Source organism: Oryzias melastigma, linkage group LG15 (genome assembly GCF_002922805.2).
Source record: "Oryzias melastigma strain HK-1 linkage group LG15, ASM292280v2, whole genome shotgun sequence".
Taxonomy (NCBI): Eukaryota; Metazoa; Chordata; class Actinopteri; order Beloniformes; family Adrianichthyidae; genus Oryzias; species Oryzias melastigma.
In genome coordinates, this window is record NC_050526.1 from 1655018 (window position 1) to 1676167 (window position 21150).

At 40.5% G+C, this 21150-nt stretch overlaps 1 protein-coding gene across 3 annotated transcripts in view; it reads left to right on the forward strand.

Annotated features, from left to right (window-relative positions):
• Nucleotides 1–21150, forward strand: part of itsn1 (intersectin 1 (SH3 domain protein)) — a 63309-nt gene that overhangs the window by 28205 nt on the left and 13954 nt on the right. For 2 of the 3 annotated variants that reach the window (XM_024261375.2, XM_036215678.1), the window contains exons 18-31: nucleotides 2292–2428; nucleotides 2685–2956; nucleotides 4614–4765; nucleotides 5469–5483; nucleotides 7777–8012; nucleotides 8091–8265; nucleotides 8329–8415; nucleotides 8492–8640; nucleotides 11101–11180; nucleotides 11253–11425; nucleotides 11499–11544; nucleotides 13472–13593; nucleotides 16166–16289; nucleotides 17053–17247. In XM_024261375.2, coding sequence (XP_024117143.1) covers nucleotides 2292–2428; nucleotides 2685–2956; nucleotides 4614–4765; nucleotides 5469–5483; nucleotides 7777–8012; nucleotides 8091–8265; nucleotides 8329–8415; nucleotides 8492–8640; nucleotides 11101–11180; nucleotides 11253–11425; nucleotides 11499–11544; nucleotides 13472–13593; nucleotides 16166–16289; nucleotides 17053–17247 — 1963 coding nt within the window. The remainder of the gene's footprint in view (nucleotides 1–2291; nucleotides 2429–2684; nucleotides 2957–4613; nucleotides 4766–5468; nucleotides 5484–7776; nucleotides 8013–8090; nucleotides 8266–8328; nucleotides 8416–8491; nucleotides 8641–11100; nucleotides 11181–11252; nucleotides 11426–11498; nucleotides 11545–13471; nucleotides 13594–16165; nucleotides 16290–17052; nucleotides 17248–21150) is intronic. The other variant, XM_024261376.2, reaches the window with a different exon arrangement.

Here is a 21150-nt window from a genome sequence, read left to right on the forward strand (position 1 = left end):
AGGAGCTATTTTGCAATTGATGAAAATATAGTTGGAGTGGGACTTTAATCAGTTAGTTTAGTTTTTAAAGCTCTTTAACCCAAGCTTTGCTGCTGTGAGTGAACCTGCAGGGAAGCTCAGCAACTGTCTGTGTGATGTTTTTGTTGTAAGTTGAGACTGAGCACAGATCCTTCTAAAATCTTATTCAGACGTGGGAAGCCTGCAACTCTAAGAAGCTGCTTGTCTTCAGTGTTGGAATGGATTGAACATCTGATCCAGAGAAATACATGTCTGGAGCTTTATCATAAACCTGTGCAGGTGCAGTGCACTAACAGTGTTTGTTTGTGTGCATGTTGTGAAAGTTTCAGCAACAGGAGTAGGGACAGCTGCAGGACTGTGTGTCAGCCGGGTGTCTGGCTAGGCTGGGACATGCTATAAAGGCCCAGTCCTCCCTTTCTATCATTTTTGCTGTGTATTAGCTCCACCCCTCAGAGGTTTCTCTCTTTATCCTCGTCTTTTTGCACCCCCTCTCTTGTAATGCTGACCTGCTGTTTCTTTTCTACTTATCCAGTTGCTCAGTTCTGGCTAACACTGTAATTCAGGATTACACTTACTTACTTTTTGGTCTTTTGAGATTACTGTGCTCCTATGACATGAAGGTAACCCCAGCCATGTTTCAGGCATGCATGCAGACAGTGTGGTCTGCTGAAGTAACATGCGTGTTTATGACTTGGTTGGTTGGTCTCATTTCTGAATAAGTATCTGCTGAAAAACACTGCCATGTGCTGTCATAGTAACTGAGTGTGATGTTTTTCAATGGTACATGTGGTTGTCATGGTACACAGAACTGGTCCCTCTAACCATCAGCCCCTGAAACCCCTCTGACTTATTCTTTTTTTTTTTTTCCTTTCCTACCTCTCCTGCAAACCATGCTCCTTCTAGTGCTGGGAATCGCTGAGTACCTCACGATACAATGCAATACATGGCTCACAATATCAGTGATATCGTGATACTGCTATAATTGGTAAAAATAATCTCTAATAACTCACATTATATAGAAGAACACATATTTTGGGGAAAATATATTCCTTTTTGTTTTTAGCTTGAACACAACCATAATAAACAACTTGTGTCTAATTTTGTGCAACAAATAATAGACATTTTTGTGCAAATCAGTAATAATGTCTTTGGCAAGCATTGACACCAAATAAATTTGTAAAATTTAATGTTGACAATAGTAAACATGAACAGCAGTGCCACTACTTAGTGCAGAATTGTTGCAAACAACAGAAAAAAACTAAATAATTCAAGTAGCTGCCAGACACATTGGTGCAACGTTCACCCCCTATCTACCTCTGAAGGAACGTCTTACCAAAGGAAGACGAATATAACGTTTTACAGCCTCTTAAAAGAAAAAAAAGATCGATACTTGGTGAAAACCCATCGAGAATCAATCACAGGACTAAATGTCGTGATATATCGCAATATCGATATGTTGGCACCCCTACTTTCTACTGCCAGAGCCCTTTTCCCTGCTGAGGAGTGTGTGTATGGATCCGCAATTGTGTAACAGACCAGAAACAAGCCCCCTGAACTGAGAAGACGACAACAGTTAGAGGGGCCGAGGGGAGGATATAAACTTTGTGAATCTGTCTGATTCATCACCACAACGCAGCTCCAACACTCAGCACAGAAAGGCAGTATCACAGTGGAGCTTGTTAGCTCATCTCCTATACGTAGCTTCTGAACCCCATTCCAAAACATAGCTCCTAAACTCTGTGCCCACCACAACAATCCATCCGAACGATGTAAGTAAACTCAGAGCCACTCCATTCCTAAACAGTGGCTGAAGGCACCACCTGAATGGGAACTACACATTTGAGGATGTCCAGCCCCAAATGGAGACAGGTTGCACTCTATACAGGATCTTCTCAGTTCCTGTGCTGCAGGAGCTGCATTGGGAGGGAGAGGACTTGCCTTATCACCTGAATACCGCACTCCTCCTGCTGCTGGTGTTATGTTTGCTCTTACACTACATATGCCAAAATGCCACCACGCCGCCACCTAAACGCCAATTTTTCAGAAAAATCAGCAAAGGGCTGATGATACCCGATTATCGAGGTTTTAAGAAAAAGTTGAGAATTGAGAAGCGACTGGAGAATTTCTTCACATCAGGCAGTGGCCGTCCGGCCACATTTGGAGGTTTCACTGTGGCAGTTCACCTTAGCATTAGTGGTAACTCGTAGCAACCATACCTTCTGTTTCCACTTCCTCCTCATTACTGCATCTTCTTGTATCTCAATGTTTCTCAGGAGCTGAGGGAAATCCACAGTCGGCAGCAGAGGCAGAAGCAAAAGGATCTTGAAGGGGACGCACACATTCAGACGCAAACGTGCTCTCATGTGCACACACCGAGTGAGAGGATGTCTGCCGAGCTGCAAGACAGCAGGTAAAAATGAAGCACCTGTAAAGGTGCATTCACATCGAACGCGATTCACGCTACAAATACTAATAAAGAAACTCGCAGGGGAACACCGTAGTTGTTGTTTTATCATAGTTGTGTTTTATTTTGATTGAGAGCATTTGTGTAAACTTTACTCCCTGCAGAGGTTAGAAAATATTGTTTTATGTTTTATATTGATTTGGTTCAAACATTTGATCCCAGGAAAGGAGCCTTTCTGACATCAGAACCTCTCCTCCTGCAGGTCCACCTCAGAGGATGCTGTCTGCTGGAGGGAGGACATGGGAATCGCTGCCCCCGAAGCTCCCAGCCCCACTTCTGCCTCACATGCCTGGTTAAACAGAGTCACAAAGGAAGAGGAGGAACGAAAGAGGAGGGGCATGGAGGGGGAGGCTGGGGGCAGGAAGGGAGCAGCAACCCTGGAAGAGAAGGAGGATGAAAGCCAGGAGAAGAGGGAAATTCATGATAAACTCAACAAACTGTTCAGTCAGCCAGCAGACCCATGGGCCTCTGCAGGTGTGTGTAGTGTGCAAAGTATGTATCTGTTGTTTGTGGGATGGTAAATGGCGTATACTTGTATAGCGCTTTCTACCCTCCTTCGAGGGCCCAAAGTGCTTCACAGTCACAGACCCATTCACCCATTCACATACACATTCACACACACATTCACACACTGGTGGTGGCTCCACTGCCGAACACTGGCGCCAACCTCCCACCAGAGGCAATGGTTCTATCAGAACCATCTAAAGGGATTTCAAGTCCAAGTCATACAGTCTCCTGTATGGCTGAGAACCATTGACAAAGACATAAGTTGTCTCAGAAATGGGGACAGATGGGATGTCACCTGAGTTTTTAAAGGGACCATACCATGAAAACCAACTTTGTGAGCTTTTAAGTGTATTATACTGTTCATTCCTCACTATAAAGAACCCCAAAGCAGTATTTCAATTCGTTGAGTAATCCTCTAAAAACCATCGCTCTCAACAGCAGCCCCTCCCATACCCACGAAAACATGCGGGTTCTCACATGCTTACATCACAAGTTGAGAACTGCCCCCTCCTGGAAGAGTCTGCTCCACCAGCACTGTCCCCAGTCTAACACCAACACCCAACTTCTCCACAGAGCTAGCGGTGATCAGCAAAAAACTTTAGATGAACAATACTGTATATCTTCCAGTTGTGTCCTGTCTTCAATAAATTCCAGCTCAAATAGGTGTTTGTTACTTTAGACGCGGGGCTCCTTTAAGACACCCCCCACCCCCCACCTCGGTCAGGCACAGTCGTGCAGGCGTCGAGTGTATTTGTGTTGTGAAGCAGTGTAGTGATGGCTGGGTTTACTAAAGGCACATATATGGTATATGCATCCATCTTTGAAAAAATCTGGATACTGTTTATTTTTGTGGGGGAAACTAAGACAGAAAAGCTCTTGGATGATGTCATGAAATGGGCGGCAGCGGCAGGCGGAGCCTCAGGAATCGAGTTGTTTTACTTCCGGGTAGTAAAAAACTCACGAAAAATAACATTTCATAAATAATGTTTTTTAGTGTTCCAAGGGTAATATATGTTCATATATATGGATATAGTTTACTCTGAAAGGCTTAAGAAAATCATGGTATGGCCCCTTTAAAGTCTGCATGTTTCTTTCTAGCCAACACTTTTTCAGCTTCAGTAGTTTTCAATGAATCTCTTTTGTAATGACCATAAATCTGCTTCATTTTTCAAAAATTGTAAAATTGATCAAACCAGAATAACGATCTGGAGTCTCTTAAAAGCTTTTTTCAAACCAAAAATGTTGGGAACACTAAAAGCACAAAAATCTCAGAGTGAGAATGTTTATCAGATTTCACAAATAAAAAGATCAACTTCCATATCTACTACATACATAGTTATAACATCACTAAATCAATAAAAAAGAAGCAGTTTCTATGTGCAATTTATTTAAAAAATGTCCAATTTGAAGAGGAACCTCTCCTTCAGCTTTAGGGGTTTAAAACTATCAGACCTGTGCAGAGAAACTGTTCTGATTGAGAAAGGTTTTCATTTAAGACGAGAAACAACTCGGCAGCTTTCACTCATCCTCCAGGAAAACAGTCAAAGCTCCTCATCAGAGCTGGAAGCAGCATGTGTGGGTGTGACTGATGAGGCGGGGTCTGGATGTTTCTGCTATGTTTCAGTGGAGAAGACGCAGGCTCCTGGCCTCTTTGAGAACAACACGGTTGTTGCTGGCGGCGAGCAGCAGCTGAAAGTGGTGTATTACCGGGCGCTGTACCCATTCGACGCCCGCAGCCATGACGAGATCAGCATTGTGCCTGGAGACCTTATCATGGTGCGTAACTTTGCCTTTACTTTAACTGCTGCGGGGGGGGTGTTCAACAAAATGAAGCTTCATTCATCGAACACTTACAGAAGAGCAGGGGCAGTCAACGTTTACAAAACAGAACTCTTTGTCAGGAGAAAGTAGGCTTCTTTCTTTAGTATGTTCATACAATGTTTCAGTAAATCCCTGTTTTATAGTTCTTTTTTACAATTGTGAGCTGAAACTTCACTATAATTCAGTGCTTGCTTTGATTTCTGCTCGAGTTGTCCATTTGAGAACAGGAAAGCAATACAGATAAAAGCACTTTAGTTTCTATAAAGGATATATTATCATTTCCATTTCGTAACAAGATGTTACTTTGAGAGTAAGCTTTTTGCAAAAAATGTCGTCATTACGGTGGATTTCAGGATTCATTTACAATTGAATGTTTTCTCCCGCCAGATGGAGAAACAGAGATATAATTGCCCAAAGGGTAAACAAAAGTATCACATTTTACTCGGCTTGTGTTTTTACGACACGTTTCAATGCATCAAACATTGACAAACACACAAACTGAGTGCTTGTCACTCCTTCTGTGAGTTCAGATTTAGTAATCATGTTGATGACAGAAACTTTTAAGAAGATGCAAAAGAGAATTTGAAGAAAATGACAAGAATACATTAGCTTTATTATGCACTAACCGTCTGCTCTCTCCTCTGCTCCGCCTCTGAAGGTGAAGGGGGAATGGGTAAGTCGTTGCCCCCTTCAGTGCAGTTTTGTTCCCCACCTACCATAAATCACCTGCTGTTGTTGGTTTATGTCCACTCCATGTCCATTCATTTATAAATGAACGTAGGGCTGCCACGAGTAGTCGACTAATCGGCTATTAAAATGACTGACGACTAATTTAATAGTTGATTAGTCGTTACTTTATAATATACAGAGTCAGAGTGTAGCAAAGTTGAACAAAGTTGTGAGGGTTCATCACCAAAAAAATCACTATTTCATTTGAATTAGTGAGACTAAAACTATCTTTAGTGAAAAATAGTTCCTTCTTTCAGATGTCGACCTCATTAGATTTAATCTCGTTTTAATACCAGAAACTACTGAAGGACAGAGGCTGCACAATTTATTAAAAGTTTAATAAACTATCATCTTCATTGTGTTTATCTTTAGTATAAAGCTCATGATGGTTAAGATGTGTGCTTTACATCCACTTTGTGCATGACCTGATTAGTCGGCTAATCTGAAAAATAATCGGGGATTAATCGACTATTAAAACAATTTTTTGCACTAAATGAATGTTTGATTTTTTGCACAAAATCAAAAGAGTTTGTTACCTCTGATTTCTGAAAGAACAGAAAAATCTAAAAAATAATTTTGTTTTTAGTAACAGAGGCACAGAATTCCAAAGGGGCTGCCTGTCATTTTAAAACAATAGAAAATGAGTTGTTCATGCATGGTTATTCCAACTCTCCTTTCCATCTCCTGCAGCTTAGACAGCTTTTACTTTAAAGGGGTCATACCATGTTTTTCTTCAGCCTTTCAGAGTAAACTATATCCATTTATGATCAAATATTACCTTTGGAACACTAAAAAACAAATTATTTATGAAATATGAGTCATTTTTGTGGAGTGTTTTAATACCTAGAAGTAAAACGACTCCATCTCTGAGGCTCCGCCTTTCGCTCCTTGCCGGTCACACCCATTTCTCGACGTCATCCTTTACCTGCCCATAGCCTGTTTTGGCTAACCTAAGTTTTTTTTTTGTTTGTTTTTTTTTAGGCTAATTTGGCATTTAGCAAATATTGTAGCGGGCTATCATCTTCAGTGATTTCATCTATCAACTTCAGCATCTTCAGCTATCAGCACTAGCATACTTAGTTCAAATTCAGCTTACAGCACTCACACTAGCATTATCACAGGTAATGCTGTATATCTAGTTCATAATTGTATTAAAAAGTTATGGTTTTAAAGTTTTAAAACTTAAGTTTTAGAGTCTTCAATAAATGTTTATCCTGTTCGGCCCGCGACCTAAGGTGTGTTTTGGATTTTGACACCCCTGGTCTATACGCGATGCGCAACGTGTGTTGAAGTTGTAGCGTTAGCTGGTGCGTTATATGCTAACGGTATACTGCATGATTACCTTACAGGTCTGGACTCTTCATGCGGTTTGATTGTAGGAATGCCGCCGGCTCTGAGATTTAGTCTCTTGGTCAATCCTCTTTGATACATGCTGAGGTTATCAAACTGTCATCTGTGAAGTGGAGCTCACAAAGAGCTGCTGGCGGGTCTGTCGTGCTATTGAAGATAAAATTCAAACACTTCTGATGTGCTGGCTCTGCTTTTGAAAGTTTAAACAAACACCTAAACCTCTCACAGCCAAAAAAAACATTTTTCAACACTTCAAAGACATTGTCTGATGATCCGTTGTTTTCTCTGCAGATTACATACAAGATGAGCTACAAGTGGGTGTGTGTTTGTTGTCGTCTGGGGGCGGAGCTTGCAGCACATACTCTTCCTGGAAGGGGGGGTTCACATTGTGCTGACGTCCGCATGATACGACCCGCTCATTTTTGTGGGTATGGGAGGGGCTGCTGCTGAGAGTTTTTAGAGGATTACTCTTAAATGTATGAACGGATCAAAATACCATTTTGAGGTTTGTTATAGAGATGAATGAACAGTAAGAATACACTTAAAACCTTAAAAAGTAGAATTTTCATGGTATGGCCTCTTCAATCTAGAATGAGAGTCGGCTTTTTGACCCATTTACTGAATGAATGAATTCTAAAATGTAGTTATTAGTAAGGAAATGTCAAGTAAATTTCTTAGCATTGACTGTAAAGTCCAAAACACTTCATCTGAATGTTGTCGTGTTAATGTTTTTGTGGGTTAGCCTCTCCTAGTGTCAAAACTAAGTTGGCTGTTAATGTTCAAAATAGCCGACCTTTCCATAAGGAGAGTTAACCCCTGATGCAGACGGCCCTACAGCTCTGAACAGTTTGAGTGCAGTTTGTCTTAGCTCTATTCTGGCCCCACAGGTGGATGAGTCCCAGACCGGAGAGCCTGGTTGGTTGGGCGGCGAGCTCAGAGGTCGCACTGGGTGGTTTCCAGCCAATTATGCAGAACGGATCCCTGAGAGTGATGTTCCCATCAGCTTGCGATCCACCACTTCCTCTGAATCCCAACAGCCAATAACCACGCCTCCTCCTGCCTCTGGACATGGCTCATCATCTACATCCTCTGTCAACAGTAACTGGGCTGACTTCAGCACAAAGTAAGTTGAGGAAGCTGACCTTATGCCAGATGTCCAGGTGTGTGTATTCCTTACTCATCTGTGCACTTGTGCTAAAAGTTGGCCCCCAAACACGGCCAGTCAATCAGACTCTGAGGGATGGGATGCGTGGCCAACCTCTTCAGCCAATCAGAACCCCTCTTTGAGTGTTCCTTCAGCGCAGCTGCGACAACGCTCCGCCTTCACTCCTGCCACCATGACAACCGGCTCCTCTCCCTCTCCTGTGCTGGGACAGGTACCCAAAGAAAACTCTAGAGTCTTTCCAAATGGACACAGATTCATGTGTTTCTGCTGTTAGGGGGAGAAAGTGGAAGGTCTTCAAGCTCAGGCTTTGTATCCCTGGAGAGCCAAGAAGGACAACCACCTGAACTTCAACAAGAATGAGGTAGGGCTGAAGATCTGGAGACCCTCCCGCTGTGCTGCTGCTTCAGTGTGACATTGTTCTGCTGTCCTGCATGCAGGTCATCACGGTGCTGGAGCAGCAGGACATGTGGTGGCTCGGAGAACTCCAGAGCGGGCAGAGAGGCTGGTTTCCCAAAAGTTATGTAAAGCTCATCTCTACTAATGTAGCACCTCCTGTGAGTGCGGTGGCACGCAGCAAAAACCCTAGGTGGGTCCCGCAGTTCAGTGTATCGCGCATAAACACAGTAGTGGGTCCAGGTCATTTTCAGAGTAAACATCACCCAATCCGTATCCTCCCAGCCATCTCATGGGAAGGTTTGCAGTAGAACAACTAACTGCACATCTGAACTTTAAGTCCCTTTTACATCCAGTGCAGTTTGATTTCAGAAGGAAACATTCTACTGAAACAGCCTAGTGCTTGCTTTCTTAAGGATGGGGTCCAGATGACCCCATCCTTACATTGATGTGTGATCCCTCCCATGACAAATGTGGACAGGATTTTATGTCTGCCTCAGACACCAGTGAAGATAAAATCCTTGGGAAAAAAATCTTAGTGCGCTGTCTTGTGGGTCCAGATGACCCACTTTTCATGGTTTACTGTGTCAAAGACCTTTGGTAAATTGAGGAGGACAGCTCCAACCACTCCACCTTGATCTAGACGGGATCCCTTATGCTATCCGAGGCATGTTTACATTAAAAGTGGGGTCATCTGGACCCCACAAGACGGCACGGTAAACTTCTTCACTGGTGTCTGTGGCAGACACAAAATCATGTCCACCTTTACCATGGGAGGGATCACACATCAATGTAAGGGTGGGGTCATCTGGACCCCATAAGAGAGCACAATGGTTAAACACACTTCTACCTTGTGGTCAGCTCTACTAGCCAGGGACAGCAGCTTTAAGTCAAAGTGGGTAAACACCGGTCGGGCCACCGTGGAAACTGGATAAACCCACATTTTCTGCCCACTTTTGACCCGCTTGGGGCCCATTTGGCCTTTCCTTCTGGGACAGAATTCCCACATATTTTGATGCTTTTCAAACCACTGGTTATTCAGTGAGCAAGCTTGCCCACATTACTTAAGTAAGAGATATTGTGTGTATTTATGTGTTCATTACCAGGTGTGGTTGTGGTATTTATATGGTTGTGATGGAAATAAGAAAACATGCTGTTATGCATTGTCTTTATCTGGTGCTCTTCTCTCTGTTTCTACTGATCTGTTTTATGTATTTCTTTTTGTTGTGCTCATTACTCTGTTGAATTCCAACTAGGGCTGCCACGATTAGTCGACTAATCGACGACTAATCGACTATTAAAATAGTCGATGACTAATTTAATAGTCGATTAGTCGTTATTTTATATTATATGGAGTCAGAATTTAGTAAAATTGAAAGTTATTATGATATTCTGCTAGCTTCTTGGACTATTTTGGCATTTATTAAGTTTTTTAGGCTATTTTGGAGTTTTAATTTTAGCTACATGCTAGCTGTTTTTGCTAACAGGCTTTTTTAAGATGTTTTAGGCTGTTTCGCAATTTAGCTAATATTTAAGCAACATGTTTGCTGTTTTGGCTAATTCAAGCTTTTTTCGGTTTTTAGGCTATTTTTGTGTTTAGCTACATGCTAGCTTTTTTATCTAACTTCGTCTTGTTTTAGTGTTTAGGATATTTTGGAATTTAGCTAATATTTAAGCTACATGTTAGCTGTTTTGTCTAATTCGGGCTTTTTTGTTTTTTTTGGCTATTTTGTTTTATCAGCTACATGCTAGCTGTTTTGGCTAACTTAAGCTTTTTTGTTGTTTTTTATTCAGGCCATTTTGGAGTTTAGCTAGTATTTCAGATACATGCTAGCTGTTTTGGCTAACCTAGGTTCTTTTTAGGCTAATTTGGCCTTTAACTAATATTTCAGCAGGCTATCAGCATCTTTAGCCATCGTCACCAGCATCTTTTGCAACCAAATTCAGCTTACATTCTATCTACAATAATGGTAATGTGAATATATCTAGTTTTTAGTTAGTTTAAAGATAATTATCCTTAAGATTTGTGTTTTACATCCACTTGTGTATGACGCGATTAGTCGACTAATCGTAAAAAATAATCGGTGATTAGTCGACTTTTAAAATAATCGTTTGTGGCAGCTCTAATTCCAACATATTTACTTGTTTTTGGTTTTACTTGTTCTCTTTTCCCATTTCTTACTTTCATAGGGACTGCAGGTGGAAATGAGCTATTTTGCTATAACCTGACACAACACATCTTTTCACATCTCATAGGATCAACATTCTTGCGTAGTTTTAGCTAACACCCTAATAACAGTAATTGTCTTATTACCAAAAACACGCAAAAAGATAAATATCTGCCTTTTTCTCCATCCAGTTACTGATTGTGCAGAAACTGCTAAAACTTCTCTTCAGCAGACATCCTGGATGTTTAGTTTGACATACATGCACTCCTCCTGGTAGACCAGGAAGAAAGACTTCAAAACTGTACTGACCCACGATCAGACTATTTGACCCTAAAGCTGTGGATCTGTATGATGTTTGTGGTCTGGAGTTCTCACATTCATGAAGCTCCGTGTGCTTCTTTTAACATGTCCTCAGTCTAGCCGTTCTCCAGGGACGATATAACTTTTCCTCTCTACTAATGAAGTTTCTCCTTCATCTCTCTCAGTGAATCTGCCAGATCAGAGAGCCCGCCCAGTGAAAAGCGCTCACCCTCCTCGCTGTCGAACCATGCAGAGACTGGAGAAGGTAAACCTTTGTAGACCAGATAAACTTACAGATTATTTGGAACTGCTGTAACACTAAACTCTGATTCTGTAGAGTACTTGGCCATGTACACATATGAGAGCAGTGAGCAGGGGGACCTGAGTTTTCAACAAGGAGACATCGTCGTGGTGACCAGGAAGGAAGGGGATTGGTGGACGGGTATGGTCGGGGGGAAGACTGGAGTTTTTCCATCCAATTATGTGAAACTTCGCGACTCTGCGATGGAGGTGAGGGTGCTTTCCTTTTGCTAATGGTCAGGACTGGAGCAGAAGTTTAAAGTTTCCCCATTTCTGTCTTCAGTGTCTGGGACCTGCAGGGAAGACCGGCAGTCTAGGGAAGAAGCCAGGTGAGTTTAACTGTCCAAAGCAGGGACCTTCAGGATGTTTATGAAAACCGTGGAGAGATTTAAATACAAAGCAGAGATGTAGGAGCAGCTGGATGTGTCAGTTTGCTGTGTGTAGGACTGACATGTAGAATATCAGAGATGGCATCCCAGGGCGTATTATCCCCACATTGATAGTACCCTTTGGTAAATAAAAGCTCAAAACGGTCACAGAAATAACTCAAATCTGACAAAAGCAATAATAAATAAAAATGTTAAGAAATTCAATCAATGAAAATCACACATTGTTTTTCAACCATACTTCAACAGAATTATTTGTAAAAATAAGATCCTGGACAGGCCTGGACAAAAATGATGGTACTCCTAACTTAATATGTTGTTGCATTCACTGCAATCAAACGGTTCCTGTAACTTTCAATGAGACTTCTGCATCTGTTGATGGTATTTTGACCCACTTCTCATGAGCAAACTGCTCCAGTTGTCTCAGATTTGAAGAACCCTTTTCCAGATGGAACGTTTCAGCTCCTTCCAAAGATGCTCAATAGTATTTTAGGTCAAGGCTCATAAGTCCACTTTAGAATAGTCTAATGTTTTCCTCTGAGTCATTCATGGGTGTTTTTAGGTGTGTTTTGGCTCATTGTTCTGTTGTAAGACCATTGACATGCAACTGAGACCAAGCTTTCTGACACAGGTCAGCACATTTCCCTCCAGAATCCCTTGGCAGTCTTGGGTTTTCATTGTACCCTGCACATATTGAAGAACCATGTGGCAGATGCAGCAAAGTAGACTCACAACCTAACAGAAGCTCCTCCATGTTTCACAGTAGGGACAGTGTTCTTTTCTTGATATGCTTAATTTGTCCGTCTGTGAACATAGAGCTGATTTGGCTTTCAAAAAGTTAAATTTTTGTCTCATCTGTCCATAGGACATTCTCCTGTTGGCTTTGTGGCTGTCAACTTGTAGTTTAGCAAATTCCAGGCTGGTTCTTTAGGATTTGTTTTCAACAATGGTGTCCCCCTTGGTCATCTCCCATCAAGTCCACTCAAACAAGGACGGATGGTGCGATCTGACACTGATGATCCTTGAGCTTGAAGTTGATCTTTAATCTCTTTAGAGGTTTTTCTCGGCTCTTTTATTACCATTTGTATTATCCTTCTCTTTGATTTGTCATCAATTTTCCTCTTGCGGTCTCGACCCAGGAGGTCGGCTGTGGTCCCATGGATCTTAGATCTCTGAATAATATGTGCAACTCTAGTCACAGGAACATCAAGCTGCTTGGAGATGATCGTATAGCCTTCTCCTTTAACATTCTTGTCTATAATTTTCTTTCTAATGTCCTGAGAACTCTTTCCTTTGCTTCCTCTGGTCCATGTTGAGTGTGGTACACACCATGTCACCAAACAGCACACTGGCTACCAGTTGCTCTTTATATAGACCCAATGACTGATTATAGAAACCTATGATGCTTTTCTAGAGGTACCATCATTTTCATCCAAGCCCCCTTCATGATTTAGTTATTGTATTAATTCTGTTGAAGCATTGTTGAAAATAATGATCTTATCTTCATTTGTTACATTTCATAGAATTTTTATTTATTGTTACTTTTGTCATATTCCAGTTATTTCTGTGACCATTGTGAGTTTTTCTTACAGTATCCAAAGGGCACCAATACTTTTGTGTGCTTGTATAAGCTCAATCCAGTGTGGGTCCTCAGGCAAAAGTTACGCTGCTGCTTAATCATGAGTCTCCTGGTGCCTTGAAAACACAGGGTTGTCAGGAAGGACAGCTGGTGTAAACTCTCTGCCAGACTACCTGTGCCAATCAGTGAAAGTTGATTGGCTGTGGTGACCGCGTACAGGAGAAGCCGAAAGGTCAACCATAACCAAGATGTGGGAGCCCGTCAGTCACAATGTTCCTGCTTCTTCTTCAGAGATCGCACAGGTGATCGCGCCGTACACTGCAACAGGGCCAGAGCAGCTGACACTGGCTCCGGGACAGCTGATCCTCATCAGGAAGAAGAATCCAGGGGGTTGGTGGGAGGGAGAGCTCCAGGTATTCTGTTACAAGGGTACACTCCATACGCGTTAGTTAGTGTGAAGGAAAAGAAAATACATTCAATTTGGGTGTACGTAATTCTTTATTGGTAACTTGTGTCTGCATGTCTGTGTGTCACTTTAGATTTGTGTGCCTAATTCTTCATTTGTATCTCATACAATACATTTATGCTTAACTGTGTGCACTTGCAATTGTATAAATGTACAAAAATTAGAAAATACAACAAATAATTTACACAAGCACAACTCAAAATTACATCAACTTAAAACCAGATGACCCCACCCTTACGTTGATGTGTGATCCCTCCTATCATGAAGGTGGACAGGATTTCATGTCTGTCAGACACCAATGAAGATAAAAAAAATCCTTGAAAAAGAAATTTCAGTGCTCTGTCTTGTGGGTCCAGATGACCCCACTTTTAATGTAAACAAGCCTAGGACAAGGGTTACATTTTTGCAATTTTAAGTTGTGCATGTGAAAATGAAATTGAATTTTTTTTGTATTTTGTATTTTTTTTACATGTGAATACACAATTGCAAGTGCACAGTTGTGCACAAAATGTATTGTATGAGAATCAAGAATTGCTGCACACACAAATCAGAGGAGACTACTGTCTCTCCCTAAATAATGCTTAAAAGTATGAATGTGTATTGCTATTGTAAAAAGAAAAGACTGATCTCAAAGCCCACAACAGGCAGATCCTATTTATTGAAAAATTCAATCTGTATCTAATTCTCTGCATCACCACAAACAAAAACTAGAAATATAGCATTACCAGTGATAATACAAGTGTGAATGCTGTAAGCTGAATGTAGCTGCCAAAGATGCCAGAGCTGATAGCTGAAAATTCTGAAACTGAAAGCTTAAAATATTTGCTAAATGCCAGTTTAGCCAAAAACTGGATTTTTTTTATTTTTGCCAAAACGGCTAGAATAATGCTAATATATTAGCTAAACTCCAAATTTGCAATAAGAACTTGAAAAATGACAATTTTTCCAAAAACTTCTATCATAATGCTAACATTTTGGCTAAAGTCCAAATTTGCCTTAAAAAACTGGAAACATGTCCAAATTAGCCAAAACACCTAGCATATTGTTAAAATATTTGCTAAACTCCAAATTTGCCTAAAGAACTTGAAAAACTTCAATTTTTTTCCAAAACAGCTAGCATAATGCTAACATGTTTGCTAAACTCCAAATTTGCCTTAAAAAACTGGAAACATGTCTATATTAGCAAAAACAGCTTGCATGTAAAATAAAAACTAATTTCCAAATTACCCTGAAAACCCAGTAGTTACTGAACATTTGAAAGTTTGAATGGTGTCTGACTTAGGACTTTGGTAGAACCAATACCACTCTTCAGAACTGCCTTAATCATGGTGGCATGGATTCAATAAGAGACTGGAAACATTTATCAGAGAGTTTGGTAAATTGAGAATTTTAAATTTTGAAGAAAATGCTCAATATCTCAGGCACCAAACTTTCTGTACTGACTAATCACGATCTCACTGTCCTACTACAACAAAGATTATGACAGCAACTCCAAATATTCATATTTGAAATGGAATTGTTTCCTAAAAACTAAACAAAGTTGTAATAGGACAACAAGGTCATGATTACAGTCTCCAACAGAAAGTTTGGAGACTGCAGCTTTAATATCTTCAGAGCTATTGAGCATCTTTATTATGTGTTATGTTTATCTCTATTAATAATTAATTGAAAAATAATAAAACAAATAAAGAATGCCTTTTTTCCCAAATATTAATGTAGCATGAATATGGTGACGATTCTTCATTCCTAGCTTACATAATTGCAGACATTTATTCATTTTTGAGAGATTATTGATATATTTACAGAATAGCCTTTTCTCAACGCTTGCAGTTTGCAGACGGTCCCTTAGCATCTGTCTCGCTGCTCGCGTGATCATTTTCCTTTGAAATGGTTTGTAGCTCTCTCTGTGATACAACAAGAATGACCGAGATGCTTGCGTTCACATTTGAACGTTAATCAGAAGAAGTCCAAATATGTGGATATTTTTCTAACTTTACAGAACTGTGAGCTTGTTGGTTTCTGAACACAACACGTTTCACGATCGTACAATAAACTTAATGGTTCAAACAATATCATATTTTTATTGGAACAACATGAAACATTTTTGTTATAACATAATAAATGCATATTTTGTTTAAACATGAAAATTAAGAATTTGATATTATATTGTACAAAAACTGAAGTTATCTTGTTGGAACATTAAACTTTTCACAATATAATGTGATGTGCAGTTTTTTTTATTTTTTATTTCCACTGGATGGCAGCTCTGCGCTTCCCAATTCTGTTTGAAATCTTATCCAAAGAAAGTTGATTAGGACCAAAGATAGTACTGGAATGATGACAGAAAAGTTTACTACGTTACCATTCAAGGTTTGGCTGAACTGAAGGAGCCATAAACGTTTTCTTTAAAAAACATTTGGTCGGTTAGTAAATAATGAAACAAATTGTCCACATTTCAGCTTTGGGTGTTGACTTGCATTTAATAATCAACCACAATGACAAATCTTTTGTGGGTGCAGGCTCGGGGGAAAAAGAGACAGATAGGCTGGTTTCCTGCCAATTATGTCAAGCTGCTGAGCCCCAGCACCAGCAAGACCACTCCCACTGAGCCAACCATCACCAAAGTGGCCCCTCCCACCACAGGTACTTTCTGACACGCACAGTTTTGCTGTATGCACACCGCTGACTCGTAGCTTCTGTTAAAACGTATCAGACACTTGAAATAAAAGCATTTGTCTGCCCCTGTCTCCCAAAGAAACCAAATGACAAACTAACAATTAAATTACCTAAAAATATTTGGAAAATCACCCAAAAAAAATATTCAGTTGAATTGTCAAAAAGGAGCGTTTCTATTAAAGCTAGGTAACATGCTGGTGTTTCCTCAGAAAAAGTCGGTCCTCGAGAGCTGGTGTCCCACATGTTTTACAACCAACCTGCTATTGAAGCTTCTTATTAGACAAACACACCTGATCCAGGTAATCAGCAGCAGATAACCAGCAGGAGGCTGGCCCTCGAGGCCTGACTTTGGACACCCCTGCTTTAAACCTTTAGAGTCTCCTGTTCCACGCTGCCAGTCTACTTTTAGCGCTCAAGGGACTGAAAGGATTTTCAAAACCTAAAGATTTCATTTAAACACGGTCATTTTGTTACCCTGACCAAACTTTACAGCTCAAGTGCTTCAAGGTGTAGCTGAGAGAATCTGGTTATTTTTTCAAAATAAAAGATTTTTCAAAATAAAAGATTGTCGAGACTCAATACAGAAAAAAAGTGTGTAAAATAATTATTTCTTCCACGTCCTGGTTCCAATTGAACCACAGACCGATACCAGTCCACAGTCCGGCTCCAGGGCTGTAGGCTTCTCTGTTTATTTCATCGAGCTGTGGTCTGACTGTGTATCCTTCTGCAGCCGTGTGTCAGGTGATCGGCATGTACGACTATGTGGCGCAGAACGACGATGAGCTGGCCTTCCAGAAGGGTCAGGTCATCACCGTGCTCAACAAGGACGACTGTGATTGGTGGAAAGGAGAGCTCAACGGGAGAGAGGGCCTGTTTCCTAGCAACTATGTCAAATTGACCACAGATACTGACCCCAGCACACAGTGTGAGTATGCACATGCACGGAATCACTGCAGTGTTGAAATGAACATACTAACATGCTCACAGACCAAAACGAATGTGTGTGCCATGTGCTCACAGAACCATGTACACCACATGTGTATACACACACATCTGCACATACATGCCTTTGTACACACAAATATTACACACACATATCGACCCCTACACAGACAGAAACACACACATCTTCACTCACACTCAGATATGAATCTGTACACATGTACACACACACACTGGAAAACACAGACTCACACACACATTTTCATTCCCACATACTTATGATTCTCTGTTCAGACACTCACTCACTCACTCATACACATCTGTACACTAAAGCAGCACTTGATGGGCAGTTTCCAACACACATGTTTACACACACACAAACTCACGCACACACGTGTATTTGTTCACTTGTTTGTACACAAAGACACACATCTTTATTCATATAGGGCAACGTCATCAGGGTACCAAAGTAATTTACATTAAAGACCACTCCAATGAAAATGGTCTTTTTTGTGTTTTTAACATGTTCATGTCGCATTTTTCTCAAAGTAGAAGACCTATTATTAAGTTAGGATTCAAATAGTGTTTCTGAGTATTTCTTAATTCAAATTAGGAACACCTGAAAATTTGATGCTTGAAAATGCTCAGACTAATGGCCCAAGGGGCGGGTATCAATCAAAATTTCCAGAAACGTTCAGATCATTAACATTGTAAACATTGTTCTGCTTCTCCTGGAGGACGTTTCAGTTTGGACACTAGGTGGAGATCATTTTATAGCATTATACCTTATACCAGAAGAATGCTTTAGACCACAAATAGTTACTTTAAAAATATTTCCTTTAAAGAGTTCGGAAAATTCCTGCCTGTGAGTTTAGAAATATGTTCATTTATTCAGTAATGTATGTTGAGGTCGACTGAGTGTTAGCATCCTATGGGAAATTCTATTAAACGTTAACATCAAGGTAGCACACCTGAGCTTTATTTGCTAAATCGATCTATATTTTTATGTATCGATTATTGATCTATTAATCTTAAATCGATTCAAATCGATTAATTGATTTCATTAACCCAGCCCTAAATGGCGCAGCTTCAGAAATGAGCGTGCCAAAGTCTCCTCGCCCCTGAACGCCCCATGGACCGACCACTCATGCTTAGGTGTGCGAGACATGATGAGCGTTCATGATGAACAATCAGTGACTGCTGTAGAAAAATGTAATTCTGGCTCAAAACTGTACGAATGGCCTGATCCAATAATGGTTGTTGTTTATTTTTCTCCGCTAATGTTAGCTTGAGGCTATAGGGCCACCGGTGAGCACGCAAACAGAGCGACAAGGAGGGGGGGCGGCGGGTTTCTAGTGAGTTACTGCCGCTCTGCAAATAATATGTCTTAAAAAAAGCTTTTTGATTTTAGGTAAAAACTGACTAATCATAATTTAAAAACCACTGGGAATGATTTTACTATAGAAAAAAAACAGAAAAAAATATAGTTGGGATGTTAAGAAGAGAAACAAAAATGAAAAGTTGATCAAATCAAGAACTCTACTGAGTAATAAAGTCCATACTAAAAAGGTAAGTCTCAAGTTGATATCTGAAACTGTTCAGGTCTGAAATTGAACGCAGCTCTAGAGGAAAATATTTCATGACTTTTGCACACTGTGGACACAAAGGAATCTGCCCACTCAAACACACACACATGAATTTCATCTTATACACACGTGCGCATCTTCACACAATCACAAAAATCTTTGCAGACATGCATCTTCACAAAGACATGCACAAAAGCTCACACACTTACACATGTACATGCAGATTTATCTGCAACCAAATCCACACACGTGCATCGGTACAGACACACACCTGTGCATCTGCTCATTAACACACAAGTCCACACACATGCACCTGTACACACCTAATACCAGACATAAACACAGACACACACTCTAGACCAGGGCTGCCCATTCCTGGTCCTCGAGAGCTACCACCCTGCCTGTTTTCCAGATGTCCAAGCCCTGCTAGCTCCTGATTAGCTCAGTCAGATTTCTTCACATTCTGATTGAATGAACACACCTGGTCCAGGTAATAAGCAGGAAGCAGTGCAAGGAGATCTGAAAAACAGGTAGGGTGGTAGCTCTCGAGGACCAGGAATAGGCAGCCCTGCTCTAGACTCAGATTATCTGTTGCTGACCCCCCTCCCCCCGTGGGGTGTTTGTGTGCTTCTCTTATACCTTACTGTGCATGCATGTGTGTGTTTGTTTGCACACTTAGAACACGCCTCCTCTGCATGTTTTCCCTCTGCATTGCAAAACCTCCCTTCACTTAGACTCAGAGTTTCAGAGCAGAGAAAGAAAACTGAAAATTGTTAGAAGTAATTCTGACAAGTCCCCCCAACACTTCAGAAGTGACACTTGCTGCTATGGTTCAAAATCCTTTCACCACACCGGTGTCTAGCTTAGATGCTCCAACTTCAGGAATCCGTGAATCTTCAGGGAATCCCTAGTCCTGTTTGTGCAGTTTGTCATCAGTCTTCAGCATATTACTATATCAGTCCTGTATTTTCTTAACCTTCATTTGGTCTTCTTCATGTAAGTATTCTTTCTGCAGGAAAGTATCTAAAATATCAGATCTGCAAAATTGTTTCAACGTTTAGATTGTAGATACATCTTGGAAAAAAGTAGGATTACAGGCTGTTAAACCCTTCACTACACACTGTTTAAAATCATTTTTCAGAAATCAGATTTAGCTCTCTTGTTTAAACTCTCCAAAATCAGACCTTCATAGAAAAAGAAGTCCAGTTTTATAGAATGAAAATAAAGATCTGATCGTGATTACAGATTTATATAACTTTGGTAAACTCAACATGCTTTGTATCTGTTTAGGAGGCAGAGCACCAAAGAGATTGGTTTAGAGATCAAAATACAATCAGGCTGTTAAAAAAAAGCAAATCATCAAAACTATAAGATACTAAAAGGTGAACCACAAAAGAACTTTGTGGGTTTGTCACCTAGGTGCAAATGAACTGTAGCTAAAGAGTAAAAATGTCACAGTGAAAATGTTAAACTTGAGGTGAATAAACTCTCACACTAGTTGCAGAGCTCTGTGGTGTGAGTGTCATGATTAGGGTGCAGTATGTTCTTAACTCTTGTGCTGCGTTCACAGTGAACGCAAATTCGCTTGGCCTGCCCCCCTTTCGTCACGTGGCAAATTCGCTGCTGCCTGAGTTTGATGCCGTGGTCGCATGTGGGAGGAGCTACAAGCTATTTTCTTAGCACAATCGCTACTTGGAGCAGATATCTCACTTATAATGTGCGGAAGACACAGATGATGTTGAGAAATTCTATTTATTGTGAAGAGTTCTACAATAACATCAGTTATTCATCATACTGAGATTCTGAGAGCTGGTTCACTCTCACTTTGGGGATGTTTTCTGTGACAGCTGCTTCTGCTGTGTTTCTGTGTCTCTGTGACTGAATTTGAAGGCTTACTGTCCTCCATTAACCAGCGAGAGGAAAATAGAATTAGGGGACTTTTTTATCATAGTCTCAATCAAAATAAAAAAAATATCACAAAGTTTGGGAGGCCCGAGCCAGCAGCCCCCACACACCATAGATCACATGTGTCACAGTTAAGGCCCGGGGGCCGGATCCGGCCCTCCGGGTAATTCTATACGGCCCTCCAGATCATTTTATTTTATTGTTATTAACGACCCGATGTTATCTTGTGCTTATTTTTAACTTGTATAATTTTGACAAAATATATTTTCATGGAGAGTAAAATATTGAAAATTATTTCAGGTTTAAGTTGATTTATTCTTTAATAATATTCATGACTTTTTATTATTCATAATTATGTTAAAAAGTTACAGTTTTAAACTTTTAAAATTAGCATT